The sequence below is a fragment of the Cajanus cajan genome, chromosome 1 (assembly GCF_000230855.2).
Source record: "Cajanus cajan strain Asha chromosome 1, NIPB_CcT2T_4, whole genome shotgun sequence".
Classification (NCBI taxonomy): domain Eukaryota; kingdom Viridiplantae; phylum Streptophyta; class Magnoliopsida; order Fabales; family Fabaceae; genus Cajanus; species Cajanus cajan.
In genome coordinates this window covers 51,465,385-51,487,981 of record NC_138517.1, presented here as the reverse complement: position 1 = coordinate 51,487,981, position 22,597 = coordinate 51,465,385, and the positions used below count along the sequence as shown (strand labels likewise).

The window sequence follows — 22,597 nt, the reverse complement described above, 5'->3', positions numbered from 1 at the left end:
CTGTGTGTGGTTCTAGGGATAGAGTTGTCCCTTCACGTTTTCCTTCACTTCTATCAGTCGAAGCTGGGTGTTCCGCCTTATGGCGTTCTTTCTTTGAACGGGAGTAAAGAGGGGGGTTTATTCACTCTTTACTCCCAGTCTTATAAAAATTTCAAAACCGAGTTCTTCCGGGTTTCCCTCGTGGACGTTGAACCTTTAGAGGATGGGGGCTTCTACTTCGGTAGATTGCCGAAGTTCCCTTTCTACTGGTGCCCCAAGCCGTCTAGGTTCCACGGGGTGGACCCTTCGAAATTGACGGCCTCGGAGGTTGCCGCCATTGGGAATCTTTCGGAACTTCCTCGCCCGTTGGACTGCAAGTCGATCTTGTCGCTGGCAAACTCGGCATACCGGGAGAGGGACCTCGAGGGTGAGTATCTTATGTTTTGATAGCTTGCTGAGGTTTGTGTAATTCTTCTTTGCTGATGTGCCCTATTTTCTGTCTACAGGCATTATAGGGGAGGATTTGTGGCTTAAATTGAAGCACTGCTTCAACGTGACCGAGCTCGAGGTCTCCGAGCCTCCAGAGGAGGAGGTTTCCCCCCTGAAAGTGAACCAGAAAAGAAAGAGGGGTGGGAGAGAGGTCGGGGGGACCTCTGCCCCTCGTGGAATAGGGGAGGTTGCCTCCAAGGCTGCTGAAGCCGGCGTGGTGGACCTTGCTGGAAGTCCGACGTCGGAGGGGGCCGTTCATGTGGCCGTTGAAGAGGTGGCGTCGGCTATTGGGCCTGTCGCTTAGCCTGGCGAGGTGCTGGTCCAAGCTGCTGAGCGAGTTGTCCAGGTCGCCGTGGTGAGTACTTTTCTTTTCTTAGTCTTGTTTCTATTTTCTTCATTTTATGTTGCTTTTCTTCGTTTTGACTTGAGGTTGTTTCCTATAGGCAGGGGGTGCTGCCGAGGAAGTGGTCATGTGGTGGAGAGCTTCGGGTGGTTGTCGGTGTGTGTCGTCGAATTGCTGGCACTCTTTACATTTTTGAATGTAGCTTTGGCAGTCTGACTTCAGAGTGGGCCAGTAGTACCCAGCTTGGAGTACCCTGGTCGCCATTGAGCGCGCCCCAGAGTGCATGCCGCATATACCCTGGTGAATTTCCCCCTGATGACATAGGCTGCCTAAGACACAGTCAAGCATTTGAGCAGTGGAGAAGAAACTCCACGTTTGAATAACTCATCTCCGATGATGATGAACTTAGCCGATCTCACCCTTATCTTTCGAGCTTCGTCTTTGTCCTCGGGCAGGGTTCCTTCTTTCAAGTAGTTCCAGATGCCTGCCATCCATCCCAGGTCTTCATTGTCACTGACGTTGATGACTTTGTCGTCTAAGCTGGGTGAGTGCAAGGTTTCCTGGATGATAGTTCGGTGCTGTCCAGGCCTTTTGGTGCTGGCGAGCTTTGATATGAGGTCAGCTCGGGCGTTTTGTTCTCGCAGTACATGCTTTATGGTGAATTCGTCGAAGGACGAGATCTGGTGGGATGCAGTGTGAAAGTACCGCTACAGCAGAGTGTCCTTTGCTTGGTACGTTCTGCTGAGCTGCTCCACCATGAGTTTTGAGTCGCTGTTGCAACTCACCTTTCGAGCTCCGAGGTCACGGGCTAGCCTTAATCTCGCGAGAATTGCCTCGTACTCTGCCTGGTTGTTGGTCACTTTAAAGCCAAACTTAAGGGATTTCTCCAGAGTGACTTGGTTTGGTCCCTCCAATATGATGCCTGCACCACCACCCTTAGAGTTGGAGGATCCGTCCACATGTAAAGTCCACACCTGAGGTTCATCGACAGTGGTAGGCCTGAGCTCAGCTACGAAGTCGGCCAGGCATTGGGCTTTCAGGGGTCCGCGACTTTCTTACTGGATGCCGAACTCAGATAATTCTACTGACCACACAATCATTCGTCCGGCGAGCTCGAGCTTTTGCAGAATTTGCTTGATGGGGTAGTCGATTTTGACTACCACCTAGTGACTCTGGAAGTAGGGTCGGAGACGCCGAGATGCGGTGACAAGTGCTAGTACCAGCTTTTCGATCATCTAGTATCGCTTCTCCGCATCTTGGAGGACTCGGCTGATGAAATAGATTGGTGTCTGCACTTTCTAGTGCTCTTGTACTATTACTGCGCTAATAGCACCTTCTTCTACGGCCAAGTAAAGGAGGAGGTCGGTTTTGTGATCCGGCCTCTGCAGGATCGGCGGGGTTATGAGGAAGGTTTTGAAGCTTCGGAAAGCTTCTTCGCACCGATCCGTCCATTGGAAGTCTTTGGGTTTTCGCAGCAGGGTGAAAATGGGCCCTGCCTTTTCCGCGAGTTTGGGGATGAAACATGATAATGAGACCAATCATCCAACTAGACATTGGACCTCTTTCACCGTTTGTGGGATTTGCATCTGTATGATCGCTTTACACTTCTCGGGATTGGCCTCAATTCCTTTGCTAGTGATCATGAAGCCGAGGAACTTGCCTCCCTGGATGCCGAAGACACATTTGTCCGGGTTGAGGCGCATGTTGTGCTTCCTGACCTGGGCGAATACTTCAGCGAGGTCGGCAGCATGGTCTGCTGCCGAGGTGGTTTTGACTACCATGTCGTCGACGTAGACTTCCATGTTCCTCCCGATCTGTTGGTGGAAAACCTTATCCATCAGCCACTGGTAGGTTGCGCCTGCGTTTTTGAGGCCGAAGGGCATCACCCGGTAGCAGTAGTTGGCGTGGTCGGTGATGAAGGATGTATGCACCTCGTTAGGTGGGTGCATCATTGTCTGGTTGTATCTGGAGTAGGCATCGAGGAAGCTGAGGAGGGCATGTCCGGAGGCTCCATCGACCAACCTGTCAATGCTCGGCAAGGGGTATGAGTCCTTGGGGCATGCTTTGTTCAGATCAGTGTAGTCGACGCACATCCGCCACTTCCCCAAGTTCTTCTTTACCAGGACCACGTTCGCTAGCCATGTGGTGTACCTGACCTCACGGATGAAGCCAGCATTCAGCAATTTTTGCGTTTCGACGATGATGGCCTCCCGCCTCTCGCCGCCTACCTTCCTCTTCCTCTGGGCGACTGGTCTTGCCTCCTTGTGTATTGCTAGCTTGTGGCAGATGAAATCGGCATCTATGCCCGGCATATCAGCGCTGGACCAGGCGAAGAGGTCGGCATTTTTTAGGATTTCTGCTTCGAGTTGCTGTCGCAACTCTGGGGTCAACTATCTGCTGATCTTCGTGGATTGCCCAAGGAGTTTCCCGATCTGAAGGTCATCGAGCTCGTCAACAGGGCTAGGCCATTCGTCGTGATAGTCGGATCTTGGATCGAGATCGGTGATTTCTTCGTGGTTGGCGTGAGCCACAGAGGTAGGGTCGCTCTTGCACTGTTCACCGAGTGAGGCGATTTTCAGGCTTTCGGTGTAGCATTACCGTGCTGTCTTCTGGTTCGCCTTGACGGAGATAATCTTCCCATCATGCCCTGGGAATTTCATGGTGAGGTGTGGGGTGGATACCACCACTCCGAGCTGATTCAAGGTTGGCCTCCCGATGATGATGTTATAGGAGGTGTCGGCTTCCACGAGGAGGTATCGAACCATGACCCGCCTTGTATCCGGAGGTGCTCCGAAAGTTGTCAGTAGGTCCACGTACCCCCGAGTATGAACGCTTCTTCCTGTAAAAATGACTAGGGGCTCTGTGTGAGGTTGTATGAGAGAGTGGGGGACGTTTAACCTGAGGAACGTTGGCCAATACAGGATGTCGGTCGAGCTCCCTTGGTCGATCAGCGTCTTGTGAACCTCCCAATTGGCTAACGCTACGGCTATAACCATGGGATCGTCCTGGTTGGGGTTGACCCCGACATAGTCGTCATTTGTGAAAATAATCGTCGGTGCGCTCTGGTATGAAGCTGAGGTGGTAAAATGTATGTGGTTGACGTTGCCCAAGTGTCTTTTGCAGGCCGAGCTGCTGGTGCCCTGATGAGTCATTATTTTCCCCTATTTTCTTACCTTTTTGTACTTATTTTAATCTCTGATTTGCGCTTAACTGTTGATTATCTCCACTGTTTTCTATTTGGGCTTTAATTGGACCGGTAATTCATATTTTAACTAATTTGAATTTTCTGAATCTAATTATTCCAAATTTCATTTTCAGGGCAGTTTAATAATTATTTGGGCTTGGAATCAATTTCTGGACTTCAAGTGGAGCTGCCACGCATCTGCCACATCATCTGCCATGTTACCACTGCACCATTTTTCCACCTCAGCATTTAATTTCAATCTGTATTTTATTTTATTGTATTATTGGGTCAGACTTGTATGATGGGGGCCCAATTTCGTTTTAGGTCAACTGCACCTAGGGTAGGGCTGACTGGGCAGCACTAACATGAGAGGCTGATGTGACTACGTGAACAGTAGCCGCCTTCACCATTCCAAACGTTTTTGGCTTCTCTTTGTTCTTCTGTTTTACGTTTTGCTCTCTTGTAGCCCAGTTTCACGTTTTGCTCTATTTAGCTGCCATTTTCGTTTTACTTCCTTCTTCTCTTTATATATGCATTTTTGTATCTGAACTGAACCATTTGCATTGAATAAATACTTTCGTTTCCATTTCTGTTTTCAGTTTCGTTTCCAATTTCTGTTCCATTTTCGTTTCTGTTTGTATTATTTTCGTTTCTGTTCCATCTTAATGGAAGGCTAAAAACCCCTGGGTTGGCTCCTTGAGCAGATTGCAATCTCTGTTTGAGGTTCAGTTATGTGTGTTTATCTCTGTTCTTCTTTGTCTTTTCATTTAACCTCTGTATGAGTGTCCATGCTTAATGGGTTGTGCTTAATGCCACAGTTTCTTAATCTGTGTGAAGAGGTTGATGTTGTATACGTTTGCTTAATTCGTGTAGGGAAATCTTGGGTTAATCTTTGCTTAGTTGGTTAACTCGGATGGAACAAGGATTAAGTGGTTAATAGAGTAATCTTTTGAGAACCAGGGATAAAAGAATTGCAATCTGAACAGGGAACCAATCTGTTTTACTTACTGTTTTATTTCGTAATTATTGTGTTTCAAACTAAAAAATCTGAAAACAAACCCCCCTGTGTGTTCAAGCCTTTAACAGCAAAAGACGGTCCTTGGGAGACGACCTAGGAGTCACTTCCTAGTACTACAGTTAATTGTATTTATTTGACCGGATACGGCTCCGATCACGCCCCCTCCTACGAAACCACCCGCGATTGTACTGATTACTCCCTGTAGGGGAGTTGGCCCTTTTTCCTGGCTTACCTCGGCTCGCATTGCTCCGCCGGGGTTGAATTGGGTGGCAGAGGGCTGGTCCGTGCGAGCTCCTGAATCATGACCTTTGTCTCGTCCTTGTCCTTTTCCTCGACCTTGGTCGGGGAGAGTGGAATGTTCCTCTTCCTCATTGTGGTTGTTTATATGAGGGGGGTGATCAGATTGTCACCGCGGGAGTTGAGCGCGAATCCTTTTGTTTTTCGTGCGCAGAGTCCTAGGTCAGCCTCATTGGCGGTCCGCATCGCGGCTAGGTCAGTTTCATGCTTGGCACGCATACTTTGTAGATCTGCAGTGTGTTGCTGCCGCATCTGCTCGACCTGCTCGATCAGTCATCTTAATGCTGCTTCGTTTTCCATGTTAGTGGTGTGATCTAGGTCGTCTGTTACGCGTCTGCTATGGCTTCTGGTGAAAACCATAAGCGTGGCCGATAAGAGCTGTCTTGATCGGCCCCACGGTGGGTGCCAAATGTTCTTACCGAAAATCTGCTGTAGAGATGATCCGCCAGGTAAGATCGGTGAGCCTCCTTCACTTCCCATCCTAATTATAAATAAGAGATTGAATTTTTTTTACTTAGTTATAAGTAACAACTATTAATTTTTAAAGTTACTTAGGATTAAATTCATTTTGTATCTTTTATTTATTGTGAACTTTATTTCTTATACATTTACTTATAATTAACATTAAACAACAACCATTTAAAGTTTTGGAATAAAAATTAAATTTATAGTATAATTATATTAATTATTTTTTTTATCTTAATATATGATTTGTTCTATATTGCTTATAATTAATATTAGAGGTAATATATTTTAGATTAAATTGTATAATTTTTGGTCTTTTATAATATCAAATATGTAATTTTGATCTTTCTATGTTTAATTTCATAATTTTAGTCCTATAATTTTATAAAATTCACAATTTTAATCCCTTGTTGAATATTCATTTATTGATCATTAAAATTGTAACATTTGTTATAACATAACTTTTTATAGATAATACGATAATTAATATTTAATAATATTTAGTTGAATTTTACTTTTAATTCTTATTTTTATCTCATAAAAATGGTAAAATGAGATGGAAATGAAAATTAAAAATATAATTTAGCTTACATAATATTAAATATTTATTAATCTGTTATCAATATAACATTAAGTCATGACGAAAAATATAATTTTAATGATTAATGTACGGACATTTTTGTGAGAAGACTAAAATTTAAATTTTTATAAAATTAAAAGACTAAAATTGTATAATTAAAAATAAAATAGATCAAAATTTTAAATTGATATTTTAGAAAAATTAAAAGTTCAATTTACCCACCCCTTGGTTTGCAAACATTGTGAATTATTTAGTTGCTTCTATTTTTCCTCCTTTGGCATCTAGAGCTCAAATTCATAAACTTAAGAGTGATGCTAAACATTATGTTTGGGATGACCCTTATTTGTGGAAGTTATGCAGTGATCAGGTAATCAGGAGATGCTTGTCAGACCATGAGATTAATTTGGTCCTGCACTTCTGTCATTCTTAGACACTTGGTGGTCATCTTGGCATTTAGAGGACACCTCACAAGGTGCTTGATTGTGGTTTCTACTGACCCACCATCTTCAAGGATGCGTGGAAGATTTGTAGCACCTGTGAGCAGTGTTAGAGAGCAGGAGGATCCCTTTCTTGGAGACAGCAGATGCCTCAGCAACCCATGTTGTTCTATGAGGTCTTTGATGTTTGGGGTATAGATTTCATGGGTCATTTTCCTGTTTCTTTTGGTTTTTCATATATTCTCTTGGTTGTTGATTATGTTTCAAAATGGGTGGAAGCCAAAGCCACCAAAACTAATGATGCTCGGGTTGTTGTGGATTTTGTTAGATCTAACATATTTTGCAGGTTTGGAGTACCCAGAGTTATTATTAGTGATCAGTGCACCCATTTTTGTAACAGATCCATGTAGGCCTTGCTCAGGAAGTATGGGGTTATTCATAGACTCTCTACACCTTACCACCCCCAGACTAATGGGCAAGCCAAGATTTCAAACAAAGAGATCAAAAGGATCCTGGAGAAAATTGTGCAACCCAATAGGAAAGATTGGAGTAGCAGGCTAGAGGATGCAATCTAGGCACATAGGACTGCTTACAAAGCACCCATAGGGATGTCTCCTTATCGGGTTGTCTTTGTCAAAGCATGTCATCTTCCTGTGGAGATAAAGCACCGAGCCTACTGGACTATGAAGACCTGCAACTTCTCTATTGATCAGGCTGGAGAGGAAAGAAGGTTGCAACTGAGTAAGCTTGATAAGATCCGCCTGGAAGCCTATGAGAACTCTAAGTTCTACAAGGAGAAAACCAAGAAGTTCCATGATAGCTTGATAGCTAGGAAAGACATCACGGTTGGGCAGAAAGTTTTATTATATAATTCAAGGCTTGGTCTCATGGGTGGTAAGTTACGTTCTAAGTGGATTGGACCTTTTGTTGTTACTAATGTTTTTCCTTATGCTACAGTTGAGATCAAAAGTGAATCCACAGACAATGGCTTCAAAGTTAATGGGCACCGTCTAAAGCCTTTCCTCAGCAACCCTTCCTTGTTGAATGTAGTTGTAGAGGAGATGTCTTTGCTCGACCCCACTTCTCTCCCGCCATGACTTAGGGAGTTTTCTTTTCCTTTCCTTTTATTTACTTTTATTGCACATGTCCAATTCTGTTGATTGTTCTGATTGCTCTAATCTTATGTGTGTGCCACATTGGGACAATGTGTGATTTAAGTGAGGAGGGGAACTGTTTTGTTTATATGCTTTTAGGGTTTATTTGTTATTTTTGGTTTAGGTTTTATGTACAGTTTTGCATGTTTCTCTTAGATTTCTAAGTTTTGATAGTTTGTAGGCACTTACTTCACTCTTGGATACGAGTTGCTTAATATTCTATGGATTGAAATCCCTGTCTTTCTCTACTTAGCATGCTGATTATGAGGTTAGAGAGGTTGATTTGAATGTGACAAATTTACCTTGTGTGAGGTTTTGACCCTTTCTCTATTCTTTCTTGTGTGTTTTGCCTCTTGATTACTTGCATAATATCCTTGGCCATACTTTGTTTGATATTTCTTGGTCCACATGCATGTTTGGAAAGGATTAAGGCATTTTGATTCTCATAAGCCTCTAGCCAAATAAGCCTACCTTGAATTAACTCCTCTAATAACCCCTACTGAGCCTATTTCCCCTTCTTTGTTTGAAGCTTATTACAAGCCTTCAGTGAAAAACCATGATTACCTTAACCTTAGGGAGTTTTGGAGCTTTAGAATTATTTTGGGAATAAGTTTTTGAATAAGTGTGGGGGTGTGTGTGTTTCATTGGATGATATATATTGTCTAGTTGGTTCCTCATGCTATACATTTTACTTCTCTAAGCATATTATCTTATCTCATCTCAAAATTTCATGTGTACTATTCACAATCTTAGAAAAAAATCAAAAAAAAAATGAAAAAAGAGAAGTTGTTTGAGGCAAAGGAAAAAGGATTGATTATTGTAGAGGTCATTAGAGGTTTCTGGGTTTGCTTCTTATGCTTATTCTTGTAGACCCCTAAAATTGTCCGGGTCGGAAATAAGACTCGAAGACTCTCGAAGATCAAAGGAAAGTCAGCCAAAGGGACTCTTAGAAGACCGTGGGATGACAATCTGTAGGTTTAGAGGTCTTAGAGTAGCAAAAAATAAGAAAGTGGAGGGAATGAAGCCCAATACGGCCTCCCAAAAGTTCAGTACGGCCGTATTGAACATTTTAAACTACAATACGGCCGCACTGAACTCAATACGGCCGTATTGAAGTTTCTGAACTTCAATACGGCTGCACTGAACTCAATACGGCTGCACTGAACTTCAATACGGCTGCACTGAACTCAATACGGCTGCACTGAACTTCAATACGGCTGCACTGAACTCAATACGGCCGTATTGAGGTTTTTTGAACTTCAATACGGCCGTACTGAATTCAATACGGCCGTATTGTAGTTCAAAACTTCAATACGGACCGTATTGACCCCCAGAGGCCGTATTGCGCCTCATCCCTATAAATATGACGTCAATTGGACGTCATTCCACACTTTTGGACTGAGTTTTAACCCTCTTCTTGAGTATTCTGGGTTTTTTTTTAGCAGTGCTCTGCCTAGAAATCACTCGGAGAGTTGATCCGACGAAGTTTTTGAGTCACGAGCCATTTGCTTGAGTCTCGAACCTAGTCGAAGGGAAATCCTCCGGATTTCCATAGTTAAAATTTTATAGGAGGGAGCGAGCGGTCTTGTAGAGGGAGGGAACGCCAAAACGCTTCCCAATTTCTGTCAAGATATATAAGAAAGCACGCTTCAAAGGTTTATCTCTTTAAAGTCCCTTCTTTTACCGCTTTCTGTGTGTACATATTTAAACTGTCATCATGTAGATAGTTAATTTATAATTGCTTAGAATAAATAGGGGTAATTTAGTAATTTCGCACTATTATTTTTAAATAATCTGTCATAGGGAACCCGAAAGGGGCGCTGTGGGGTGCTAACACCTTCCCCACGCGTAACCGACTCCCTTACCCGACTCTGGTTGTAATGGCCGAAGTCGATTTTTGAATCGATTGCCTTAAACCTCTTTTTCCAATGTTTTGAGTAAAACATTGGTGGCGACTCCATGAACCCTTCCTTTTTATGAAAACCACTAATCCATGGAGGGTCCCACTTGGGATTAACATGGATTGGTGAGCCTTTTAATAAAATTGCTCGTTTGACGAGGTCTCAGTTTGAGAATAAGTCATTCTAGCCATCCATATTTTTTAACAAATAAAAGAGTCCAACCATCCTTCGCGAATGCCGAAAGCCCGTTTCGGGCCGGTGGCGACATTGCCTTAAACTTCTTTTTCCAATGTTTTGAGTAAAACATTGGTGGCGACTCCATGAACCCTTCCTTTTTATGAAAACCGCTAATCCATGGAGGGTCCCGCTTGGGATTAACATGGATTGGTGAGCCTTTTAATAAAATTGCTCGTTTGACAAGGTCTCAGTTTGAGAATAAGTCATTCTAGCAATCCATATTTTTAAACAAATAAAAGAGTCCAACCATCCTTCGCGAATGCCGAAAGCCCGTTTCGGGCCGGTGGCGACAATTCTTGACTTATTCCCCATTTCTCCTCTGGTTCCTCTGGTTTGTAGTTACTTATCCCATATATTATCCTCTACCTTGTCCTTGGCCTCATTACAACCCTGAAAAGACCTTTTGATCTTTATGTGCATGTGTGTTGGGTGTTGATTTTAGAGGCTTGCGAAGTTTATTTGTTGATTGCTTTTCATGAGTGCTCAGAGAGTATACAATAGCCTAGACACTTGAGAGATACAGTGATACAGTGCATATCTTGTGAGGTTCTGTTGCTTTTGTGTTGCATATTGCCTATTCCTCTCCTTTCCCGGGATTCAATGAGGAGTATGTAACTTTATCTGTTTGTGTGTTGCTATTTTTGTTTTTATTTTTCTCCATATGGCTCTCTTTATTGTTATGGATTTATCCATTGCTCTGCTTCATGATTTTGCCCAGGAGTGCAAAAGGCTAAGTGTGGGGGAATTTCATTAGTCATTATTTTCCCTTGTTTATTTATCTTTTTGTACTTATTTTAATTGTTGATTTAGGCTTAATCACTGTAGACCCCTAAAATTGTCCGGCTAAAATTGTCCGGGTCGGAAATAAAACTCGAAGACCCTCAAAGATCGAAGGAAAGTCAGCCAGAAGGACTCCTAGAAGACCATAGGATGGCTATCTGTAGATTTAGAGGTCTTAGAGTAGCTTAAAATAAGGAAGTGGAGGGAATGAAGCCCAATACGGCCGTACTAAACTTAATACGGCCGTATTGAAGCTTCAATATGGCCGCAGTGAACTCAATACGGCGTATTGAAGTTTCTGAAACTTCAATACGGCCGTACTGAAATCAATACGGCCGTATTGAAGCTTCAATACAGCCGCAGTGAACTCAATACGGCCATATTGAAATTTCTGAGCTTCAATACGGCCGTATTGAACTCAATACGGCCGTATTGAAGTTCAAAAATTTCAATACGGCCGTATTGATTCTGTAGCCCGTATTGCGCCTATTCCCTATAAATATGACGTCAATTGGACGTCATTCCACATTTTTCACACTCAGTTTTGACTCCCTCCTTGAGTATTCTGGGGTTTTTGAGCAGTGTTCTGCCCTAGAAATCTCTCTGGGAGTCGATCCGACGAAGTTCTGGAATTCCGAGCACTTAGCTTGGAGATTCGAACCTAGTCGAAGGGAAATCCTCCGGATTTCCATAGTCAAAATTTTATAGGAGGGAGCGAGCGGGCTTGTAGAGCGAGGGAACGCCAAAAAGCTTCCCAGTTTTACGAAATATATAAAAGCACGCTTCAAAGGTTTCTTCTTAAAGTCCTTCCTTTTACTGCTTTCTGTGTGCATATTTAAACTGTCATCATGTAGATAGTTAATTTATAATTGCTTAGAATAAATAGGGGTAATTTAGTAATTTTGCACTATTATTTTAGAAATAATCTGTCATAGGGAACCCGAAAGGGGCGTTGTGGGGTGCTAACACCTTCCCCACACGTAACCGACTCCCTTACCCGACTCTGGTTGTAATGGCCGAAGTCGATTTTTGAATCGATTGCCTTAAACTTCTTTTTCAAATGTTTTGAGTAAAACATTGGTGGCGACTCCATGAACCCTTTTACTACGAAAACCACTAATCCATGGAGGGTCCCGCTTGGGATTAACATGGATTGGTGAGACATTTAATAAATAAATTGGATAAGATCGACAAGGTTTCAGTTTGAGAACAAGTCGTCCTAATAATCCAATACATTTTCGAAACTAAAATAAAAGCGAGCTCGACCGTCTTCGCGACCACCGAGGCCCGTTTGGGCCGGTGGCGACAGATGGCGACTTCACTGGGGAAGCTTCGAGAGTCAGTCCCATTTAGTGACAGATTGTTTTTAACAAATAATAGTTAAAAATTACTTCGTTACCCCTTGCTTGTATGATAACATGATTTATTATATGGCTTTAAATAACTGTTGTATGTTTAAAATTCCACAATTGTTTGAAATACAAACTGTACACAAACCTTTGCACACAACAGTTCCCTCTATACCCGGGGGCATGAGTGATTAACCATAGGGAGTGGATGTTAGTACGGCCGGTTGTCGAATGGGTCTATAGGTGCCCGTAGACCGTTGTCGGAAAACATCACTCAAGGTGATAACCATGAACTCGAGTCCGACAGTGCGTTGGAGCTTTCCATCGACTTACGACGAGAGGAATTGGGACCCTATAATGGGGGCACCTTGGGGGCCTCAGACCGGTGAGAACAGTTAGAACCACCTTGAATATGCACTTTTCTGCAGGATACCCCTACCTCGTGATTCGCTCGTGACTGTTCGTGGATGAGTGAATTGTTTGTGCATTGTTTATGTGAAATTGTTTGAGCATACATTGCATTTCTTTAAACATACAACATTCCTTTTTAAAAATAAGAATAAATAGGAATAAGAATCTTCCATTGCATGGTGTTAACATCTACCTTCATCACATTCATGTAGGTAGTCTCCCTTTTCACCCAAAAAAAAATAAAATACAAAATACCCAAAAAAAGGAAAAAAGGGTTATTTATCCAAACCAAGCAATATCATGCATCATCTTAGGAACATCCTAAAAACATGATAATGCTTAGTTGAATAAACACTATGCATGCATATTCAACCTCATCATCTCATATCATGCATATAGATCATGGAGAGATCTAGGAGTCATTCATACATCTCTCCTAGTAATCCATTAATAAACATTAATAAAAAGAAAGAAATAAACGATGCGTATATTCAAAGAATGGATCACACGCCGTTCGTTATTAACTGTAAGCCAACAACCGCGCCAAGCGAGCGCACATCAACTCCTTTGTTGGTAATCAAGACGAATAAAGGGGAAGGTCCAACACCATTAAGGATCACTGCTCCAAGACCTTTCCCCTACGAATCGAATAAGGCTGTGCCGTGGATATACGACATCCACCTTTCTGCCGACAGCGATATCTCTAACATCGCTGGAATTGGGGGCATGACTAGGAGTGGCAGGATCTACACTCCCGAAGATCTTCATGATAAAGCCCCCAAGAATAAAGAAAAAGAAGAAAAGAAAACCGAGGAAAAAGAATCCGAGGAGGAGACAGACGAGCTGTTAAAGTTTATCCGACAGAGCGAGTACTCCATCATGGATCAACTTCATAGGACGCCAGCAAAGATTACGCTGTTGTCGTTGATCCTAAGCTCCGAACCGCATCGGCAAGCTCTGTCGAAAGTCTTGAACGAGGCATATGTGTCGCACACTATCTCCCAAGACAAGTTTGAGGGGATTGTTAGTCACATCAAGGCTAATGATCACCTCACCTTCATCGATGAAGAAATCCCCGCCGAGGGATCAAACCACAACAAGCCCTTGCACATCTCTATAAAGTGCAAGGAGTATCACATCGCTAAAGTCTTGGTAGACAACGGATCTTCCTTGAATGTGATGCCAAAAAGAACGCTCAAGCAATTGGCAATCAAGGGAGTCCAAATGCGCCCGAACAACATGATCGTTCGAGCTTTCGACGGATCTAAAAGAGAAGTGGTGGGAGAGATCAATCTTCCAATCCAAATTGGACCCACTATCTTCAACGTCGAATTTCAAGTGATGGACATCACTCCCGCATACAGCTGTCTCCTCGGCCGACCTTGGATTCATGATGCGAAAGCTGTTCCTTCTACGCTCCACCAGAAAGTCAAGATGGGTGACAAGCTGGTGACCGTGCAAGCTGAAGATGACATACTCATCAGGAAGCCATCCACCATACCTTATGTGGATGCAGCAGAGGAAGCTTTGGAAACCGCCTTCCAAGCATTGGAAATTGCCAATGTTGAAACGTTTCCCCGAGAAATGAAGAAGGTAGCTCATATGCTCACAAAGAACGGATACTTGCCAGGACAAGGATTAGGCAAGGACTCCCAAGGAATCCCGGAGCTACCCATTATCAAGGACAATCCGGGAAAACAAGGGTTAGGATACAACCCTGTTAAAGATCAAAGAACGAAGAGGAATCAAGATCCTTCTCGACGTTCTTTAAGCCAGATCTTTAGGAAGGCCGGTTCACAAGCGTCAAGGCCGGTCGTCGTCGTCAAAATGTTTTTCTCCTTCCGATAGGGATGTATAGACTCAGTGACTATTAGAGATCACTCCTCGGGGACAGCCCGACCCCCGAGCCTCGATAGGGCACATGTTTCCGCTGCGATTATAATAAAATCATTCTTCATTAATTCTTTATTGCTTCTTTTCTTGCTTGCAATAAAATTCTAGACCACATTATTTTAACCCTGTTTGAATAAGCATAAATGAGGTTAAAATCATCTTGATAACAATAAACCCGCATCATTTTTATGTGGAAATGTGCATGACAGCTTGGAGCACCTTTTCTTGGCATCAATAAGTGCCATCATGGATAAAAGAAATCCTAAAGATAATAAGCTCGGCAGGAAACCCAAAAAGGGGACTGCGCAAAAATAAGAGCAAAAGACCCGCTAGGAATCCCACAAAAGGGTGACCTAGGCAAAAGTTAGGACAAAAACCCGCTAGGAATCCCACGAAAAGGGTGACCTAGGAAAAAGTTAGGGTTACAAAATGAATACAAAAGCCCGCTAAGACATCACAAATGGGTGTTTTAGGCAAAAGTTAGGGCCGTCAAAAAAAAAAAAAAAAAAAAAAAAAAAAAAACAAAATAAATCCATGATGGTACCATCAATTGAATTCAACAAGGGGCTCAAGAAAAGCTATCCAAGTTGTCAAAACACAATCATTAATAACAAAGATGTGCTTAACCTCATAAGTGTTTAATCGAACAAGCCTAAACACATAAGCCTACCATGGCCAGCCATTCTTACAAAAACCATTTTTCAAAAAAATAAAATAATCCCCTCTAAAACACAAACTTTTGAAAAATATACCCTTTCCTTCTTTTCTCTCTTGTCCCAACGATTTTTGAATAATCTAGTGGAAACATGGAGATATAGTGGTCAATAGGAGGGTTGACACATCTTCTAAAGAAAGGGAAGGATCATTTGGTTGATGACACCAAATCTCAAATATAATATGCATCATTCCTCGGTAACAGAAATCGGCAAAGCACAGTCCGTCTGGAGGAATGGCAAAATCCAAACACAAAAACGCATCGGTTAATTCTTTTGAAAAAAGAATCAAATAGAATTAGGTGCATCATACTGCATACATGCATACAGATGATAGGTGTACTGGAAGATCACTTATTCTCTGTTTATTGAAAAAACAAAAAAAAAATAAAAAAATATAAATTTCAGAAAAAACAATGCGCCCGTACCATGTTCAGTACACCAGTACTAAAATCAGGGTTATGAACAAAATTTCAACTCAATACGGGCGTACTGAAATGGATGCGGCCGTATTGGCCATAAAGAAATTTTCAAAGACCTCGTCATGAGGCAACTACATAATTTATAGAAAATAGGAAAAATTGATTGTGTATGACAGCAGTCAACAAAAAGCCGAAAACGGAAAAGAGGCATGGATACAAAAAAATCCAACAAGAAAATTGTACAGAATAACTGAGCCTGGAGAGGCTTGCCGAAAGAATACTCTCAGAATAACTGAGCCTGGAGAGGCTTGCCGAAAGAATACTCTCAGAATAACTGAGCCTGGAGAGGCTTGCCGAAAGAATACTCTCAGAATAACTGAGCCTGGAGAGGCTTGCCGAAATAATACTCTCTCAAAATAACTGAGCCTGGAGAGGCTCGCCGAAATAATACTCTCTCAAAATAATTGAGCCTGGAAAGGCTCGCCGAAATAATACTCTCTCATAATAACTGAGACATTTCTGTACAGAAAAAGCCGAAAAAACAACAGAAAAGGCAAAAATACAGAAAAAGCCAAAAAATGACAAAAAAGGCAAAAATACAGAAATAGCCAAAAAATGACAAAAAAGGCAAACATACAGAAAAAGTCAAAAGTCGACAAAAAAAAGACAAAGATTTCACATCTTTCAGAATAACTGAGCCTGGAGAGGCTCGCCGAAATAATACTCTCAGAATAATTGAGCCTGGAGAGGCTTGCTGAAATAATACTCTTACAGAATAATTGAGCCTGGAGAGGCTTGCTGAAATAATACTCTCATCAGAATAACTGAGCCTGGAGAGGCTTACTGAAATAATACTCTCTCAGAAATAACTAAGCCTGGAGAGGCTTGCCGAAACAATACTCATTCAGAATAATTGAGCCTGGAGAGGCTCGCCAAAATAATACTCCACATCAAAGAATAATTGAGCCTGGAGTGGCTCGCAGAAATAATACTCCCCAGAGAAACCTCAACTCAAGCTCACGGAACAAATCCCCAGCGAGAGCTATCAAAGCAAAATCGTCAAAATCCCCAATGGAAGTACGATCTCCCAAGCAGAATATCCAAGTCAAAGGACTTAAACTTCCTCAGTGAAGATAGCTCTCCAGCTCAAGTGTTGAGTGAGGCTAAGCCTGCAGAGGCTTCCTAAATAATACTCTGGGATACATAAGATCCCTCATTCCCCAATCGCCTACTCAAGAGGCACTCCTTCAAAAAGAGGAAAATCAAAAAAAAAAAAAAAAAAAAAAAACATCAATAACCATTCCCCAAGCGGAATTTGGCACTCAGCCGAACACTGAACTTCAAATCCCCAGTTGCCTACTCAAGAGGCACCCCTTCAAAAAGAGAAAAAATCAAAAAGATCAATAACCATTCCCCAAGAGGAATTCGGCATTCAGCCAATCATCAAACATCAAGATAATTCGCCTATTCAGAGGCACTCTTTCAAAAAAAAGAAAAAAATCGAAAAGATCAATAATCATTCCCCAAGCGGAATCCGGCTCTCAGCCTATCATTGAACATCAAGATGATCTGCCTAACAGAAGAGGCCAATCACAAACCAATGACAAAATCCCCTGGCGGATAACAGCCTACACAGAGGCAACAAAATCCAAAAATTAAAAAGAGTTACCCGAATAAGGATAACCGGGATACTCTACCAACGTCCAAAGGACGTCAGCCAATCATAAGGCACTGCTCATCTCAGAAAGAGCATCTTCGTGTCTACACCCCAAGGAAACAGAAATTCCTCAATGGGCGCCAACTACTCAATGGAAAGTTGGGACACAAGAACCTATGAGTAACTGCACATCCCCTAGACGGATCCCTGCGTTATCCAGCCCTCAGTGGCACAAAAATCAAAAACAATCGTCGAAACAGCATCGTGGACTGTGGAGACAAAATCAACATCCAGAATCCCCAGCGGATAACAGCCTACACAGAGGCAGCAAAAATCAGAAAATCAAAAAGAGATACCCGAATAAGGATGAACCGGGATACTCCACCAACGTCAAAGGACGTCAGCCAAACATAAGGCATCGCTCAACTCAGAGAGAAAGAGCATCTGTGTCTACACCCCAAGGAGTCAGAAATTCCCCATGGGTACCAACAATGCAATGCAAGTTGGGGCACAGGAACCTGTGAATGACTGCACATCCCCTAGACGGATTCCTGCGTTATCCAGCCCTCAGTGGCACAAAATCAGAAAAAACCGTCGAAGCAGCATCGTGGACTGTGGAGACAAAATCATCTCAAAGCCTAAAAGGCAATACTCAGCTACCCAGTTGTCGAGAGCACCGAGGTATGCACAAGTCTGGAGAGACGGTACTCAAACAAAGTCTGGAGAGACGATACTCAAACAAAGTCTGGAGAGACGATACTCAAACAAAGTCTGGAGAGACGATACTCAAACAAGGTCTGGAGAGACGGTACTCAAACAAGGTCTGGAGAGACGGTACTCAAACGAAGTCTGGAGAGACGGTACTCAAACAAGGTCTGGAGAGACGGTACTCAAACAAGGTCTGGAGAGACGGTACTCAAACAAGGTCTGGAGAGACGGTACTCAAACAAAGTCTGGAGAGACAGTACTCAAACAAAGTCTGGAGAGACGATACTCAAACAAAGTCTGGAGAGACGGTACTCAAACAAAGTCTGGAGAGACGGTACTCAAACAAAGTCTGGAGAGACGATACTCAAGGTCTGGAGAGACAGTACTCAAGGTCTGGAGAGACAATACTCAGCCATCAGCGTCGTCAGAAGCACGTTGGTGTTAAACTTAGCTACCAAAGTTGTCAGAAGCGCCGAGGTATGCAACAACTTGGAGAGGCTACTCAACAATTTTCCACCGGAAGACGCTACAAGTCAGAAGGTTGGCACATCACCCGGACAATTGGGTCAACTCCTTTACTTGTCAGCCGGTACACCAAAAGACCATTTGACTAAGTAAAGGGGGGGCAGCTGTAGACCCCTAAAATTGTCCGGGTCAGAAATAAAACTCGAAGACCCTCAAAGATCGAAGGAAAGTCAGCCAGAAGGACTCCTAGAAGACCATAGGATGGCTATCTGTAGATTTAGAGGTCTTAGAGTAGCTTAAAATAAGGAAGTGGAGGGAATGAAGCCCAATACGGCCGTACTAAACTTAATACGGCCGTATTGAAGCTTCAATATGGCCGCAGTGAACTCAATACGGCGTATTGAAGTTTCTGAAACTTCAATACGGCCGTACTGAAATCAATACGGCCGTATTGAAGCTTCAATACAGCCGCAGTGAACTCAATACGGCCATATTGAAATTTCTGAGCTTCAATACGGCCGTATTGAACTCAATACGGCCGTATTGAAGTTCAAAAATTTCAATACGGCCGTATTGATTCTGTAGCCCGTATTGCGCCTATTCCCTATAAATATGACGTCAATTGGACGTCATTCCACATTTCTCACACTCAGTTTTGACTCCCTCCTTGAGTATTCTGGGGTTTTTGAGCAGTGTTCTGCCCTAGAAATCTCTCTGGGAGTCGATCCGACGAAGTTCTGGAATTCCGAGCACTTAGCTTGGAGATTCGAACCTAGTCGAAGGGAAATCCTCCGGATTTCCATAGTCAAAATTTTATAGGAGGGAGCGAGCGGGCTTGTAGAGCGAGGGAACGCCAAAAAGCTTCCCAGTTTTACGAAATATATAAAAGCACGCTTCAAAGGTTTCTTGTTAAAGTCCTTCCTTTTACTGCTTTCTGTGTGCATATTTAAACTGTCATCATGTAGATAGTTAATTTATAATTGCTTAGAATAAATAGGGGTAATTTAGTAATTTTGCACTATTATTTTAGAAATAATCTGTCATAGGGAACCCGAAAGGGGCGTTGTGGGGTGCTAACACCTTCCCCACACGTAACCGACTCCCTTACCCGACTCTGGTTGTAATGGCCGAAGTCGATTTTTGAATCGATTGCCTTAAACTTCTTTTTCCAATGTTTTGAGTAAAACATTGGTGGCGACTCCATGAACCCTTTTACTACGAAAACCACTAATCCATGGAGGGTCCCGCTTGGGATTAACATGGATTGGTGAGACATTTAATAAATAAATTGGATAAGATCGACAAGGTTTCAGTTTGAGAACAAGTCGTCCTAATAATCCAATACATTTTCGAAACTAAAATAAAAGCGAGCTCGACCGTCTTCGCGACCGCCGAGGCCTGTTCGGGCCGGGTGGCGACAATCACTTATTAATTGTACAGTTTCGCTGTTTGGGCTTCATTGGGCTAGTAATTCGAATTTTAATTAATTTCGATGCACTTGGTCTAATTTTTGTTTATCAATTATTTTCATGTTAATTGTGAAGCATTTTTGGGCTTGGATATTCTTTTTTGGACTTCAAGAGATAAAGTGTCATGTCAGCGCCATGTCAGCACCAACCTGCCACATCAGTGCCACATCAGCAACATGTTTACATTTTTGTTAACCTTGTTTTAGTCATTTCGGGCTAGACACGTGGGAAGGAGGCCCACTTTCATTTTAGGGTTTCTTTTAGGTCTTAGCGTTGACCATGAAGCCACCAACCTTCAGACTTGATGTGACCACATTTTGAGTTTTTTTCCTCCTTCTTCCTTTACGTTTTTTGTTGCCCTTCCTTTCCTTTAGGTTTTTTTCTCCACTGTTTTGTATCTCCATTTTCGTTTGCTTTTCTGGTTGTAATTTGAGACTGCATTTTCATTTGAATACAAATTATTCATTTCTTTTTCTCCTTTTTCCTTGCATTTTCATTTTTGTTTCTGTTTTAATGGAAGGCTAAAACCTCTAGGGTTGGCTCCTTATTGTGGATTGTAATATTTGTTTAAGGTTGGGTTGATTTTGTATATCTCTGTTCTACTTGGTTCTTCTTCATTAAATCTCTATATTAATGTGTTCATGCTTAATGGGTTGTCTTTAATGCCACAGTTTACTTAATCCTCTGGAGAGGTTCAATGTTGTATACGTTTGCTTAATTCGTGTAGGGAAGTCTTGAGTTAATCTTCACTTAGTTGGTTAACTCGGATGGAGCAAGGATTAAGTTATTGATAGAGTAATCTCTTGTGAACCAGGGATAAGAGAGTTACAATCCAAAGAAGGAGTCAATCTATTTTACTTGTTGTGTTACTTTGCATTTTATTGTGTTTTAACTGATAAATCTGAACCAACCTCCCCCCCCTTTCGTGTTAAACCTTTGACAGAAAAGAATGGTCCTTGGGATATGACCTAGGAAAGCTTCCTAGTACTGCATTTCATTTTTTTTATTTGACCGAATACGGCTTCGATTAGGAAGCAACATGGCCTCTCCCAAGACATTTAAAACATTTTATATCAATAGATTTAGTACTAGTGTATGATGTGTATTTTCCTTTTTCTTTTTCTTTACCTTTGTCTATGTTTTCAGACGAATCAAAAGAATTTTTCTTTTCAAAAGTTTTTCCCTTCTTCTTATGATCCTTCTTGTAATAAGATAATGAGTAAGAGCTCTTATTTTTTAAAAGATTTTCTCAAAATTTGTTATTCAACCTTGATACAAAGTTGAACTAGATCATTTAGATCTCTATAAGGTAAAAGCTTCACCTTATCTCTTATTTCCAGGTTTAGACCACTCAAAAACCTAGCAATGGTGATGTTTTCTTCCTCCCTTATCCCTACCCTCATCATATATAGCTCCATACCTTGTCTATATTCTTTAACACTCTTATTCCTTTGTTGGAGTCTTTAAAGCTTATTCATAAGCTCTTTACTATAATTGATGAGTTTCCACTTGGTGAATCCTCAAGAACACCTTCAAATCCTTCTCGGTTCCTTGGAAGAAATGGCAAGGAAGGAAACTCCAAGAAGCATCAATGTGACCTAAACCTAACCAAGCCAAGTCCGGAAGAAGTGAAGGCTAACCTAGCTCTACAAAGAGAGGAGCTCAAGGAGGGTAGAGGTAGGTTAGAGTGACTTTCGGAGGGAGAGAGTTCAATTGTGAGAAATCTCATGCATATATCCAAAAGTGACTACAACTCTCGGCCACTTAGAATATATAGGGAAAATTAGGTTAAAGGGAACCAGGGGTTAGCCTAAGGTTAAGTGAAACCATGGTATGGTTTACTTAACCTTAGGCGCCCAAAATTTGAATTCAAAATTCAAATTTTGGAGCCAAACCCGGAACCACCCATGTGCACCTCATTTGGAATGTAATTTGTCTTCCATTTGAGTTGCATTTCGGTCACACCATGTGCATGTGTGCACATGGTCGAAATGCATACCAAATGCAAAGCTAATTACATTCTAATTGTCGCCACCCGCCGAAACGGACCTTGGCATTCGCGACGATGGTTGGACTCTTTTTAAGTTTTGAAAAATGGTGGATTGTTAGAACGACTTATTCTCAAACTGAGACCTCATCGAGCTAACAATTTTGTTTAAATGACTCTCACCAATCCATGTTAATCCCAAGCGGGACCCTCCATGGATTAGTGGTTTTCGCAAAAAGAAGGGGTTCTTGGAGTCGCCACCAATGTTTTACTCAAAACATTGGAAAAAGATATAAGGCAATTGATTTTCGCAAATCAACTTCGGCCATTACAACCAGAGTTGGGTAAGGGAGTCGGTTACGTGCGAGGAATGTGTTAGCACCCCACAACGCCCCTTTCGGGTTCCCTATGACGGATTATTTCATAAATAATAGTGTAAAGTTACTAAATTACCCCTATTTATTAGAAACGATTATGAGTAAAATATTTACATGATGAAAACTCTAAACATGCAATGCAACAATCAAAAAGCAATAAAAGCGGTAAAAGAAGGGATTTGGAAAGAAACCTTCGAAGCGGGCTTTTATATATTCAAAACGAAGTTTAGGAGGCTTTTTGGCGCTCCTTCCCGCTACACGTCCGCTCGCTCCTTTCCCTAA

At 42.2% G+C, this 22,597-nt stretch overlaps 1 protein-coding gene across 1 annotated transcript; it reads right to left on the bottom strand.

Moving 5' to 3' along the window:
• Positions 1–1,140: 1,140 nt before the first annotated feature.
• On the bottom strand, positions 1,141–3,123 carry LOC145954837 (uncharacterized). The gene is made up of 5 exons (XM_083069523.1): positions 2,932–3,123; positions 2,380–2,625; positions 1,901–2,080; positions 1,597–1,785; positions 1,141–1,491 (listed from the first exon to the last, which is right to left on the bottom strand). Exons 1-5 carry the CDS (start codon positions 3,121–3,123, stop codon positions 1,141–1,143), a joined length of 1,158 nt encoding a protein of 385 aa, XP_082925649.1.
• Positions 3,124–22,597: the final 19,474 nt, after the last annotated feature.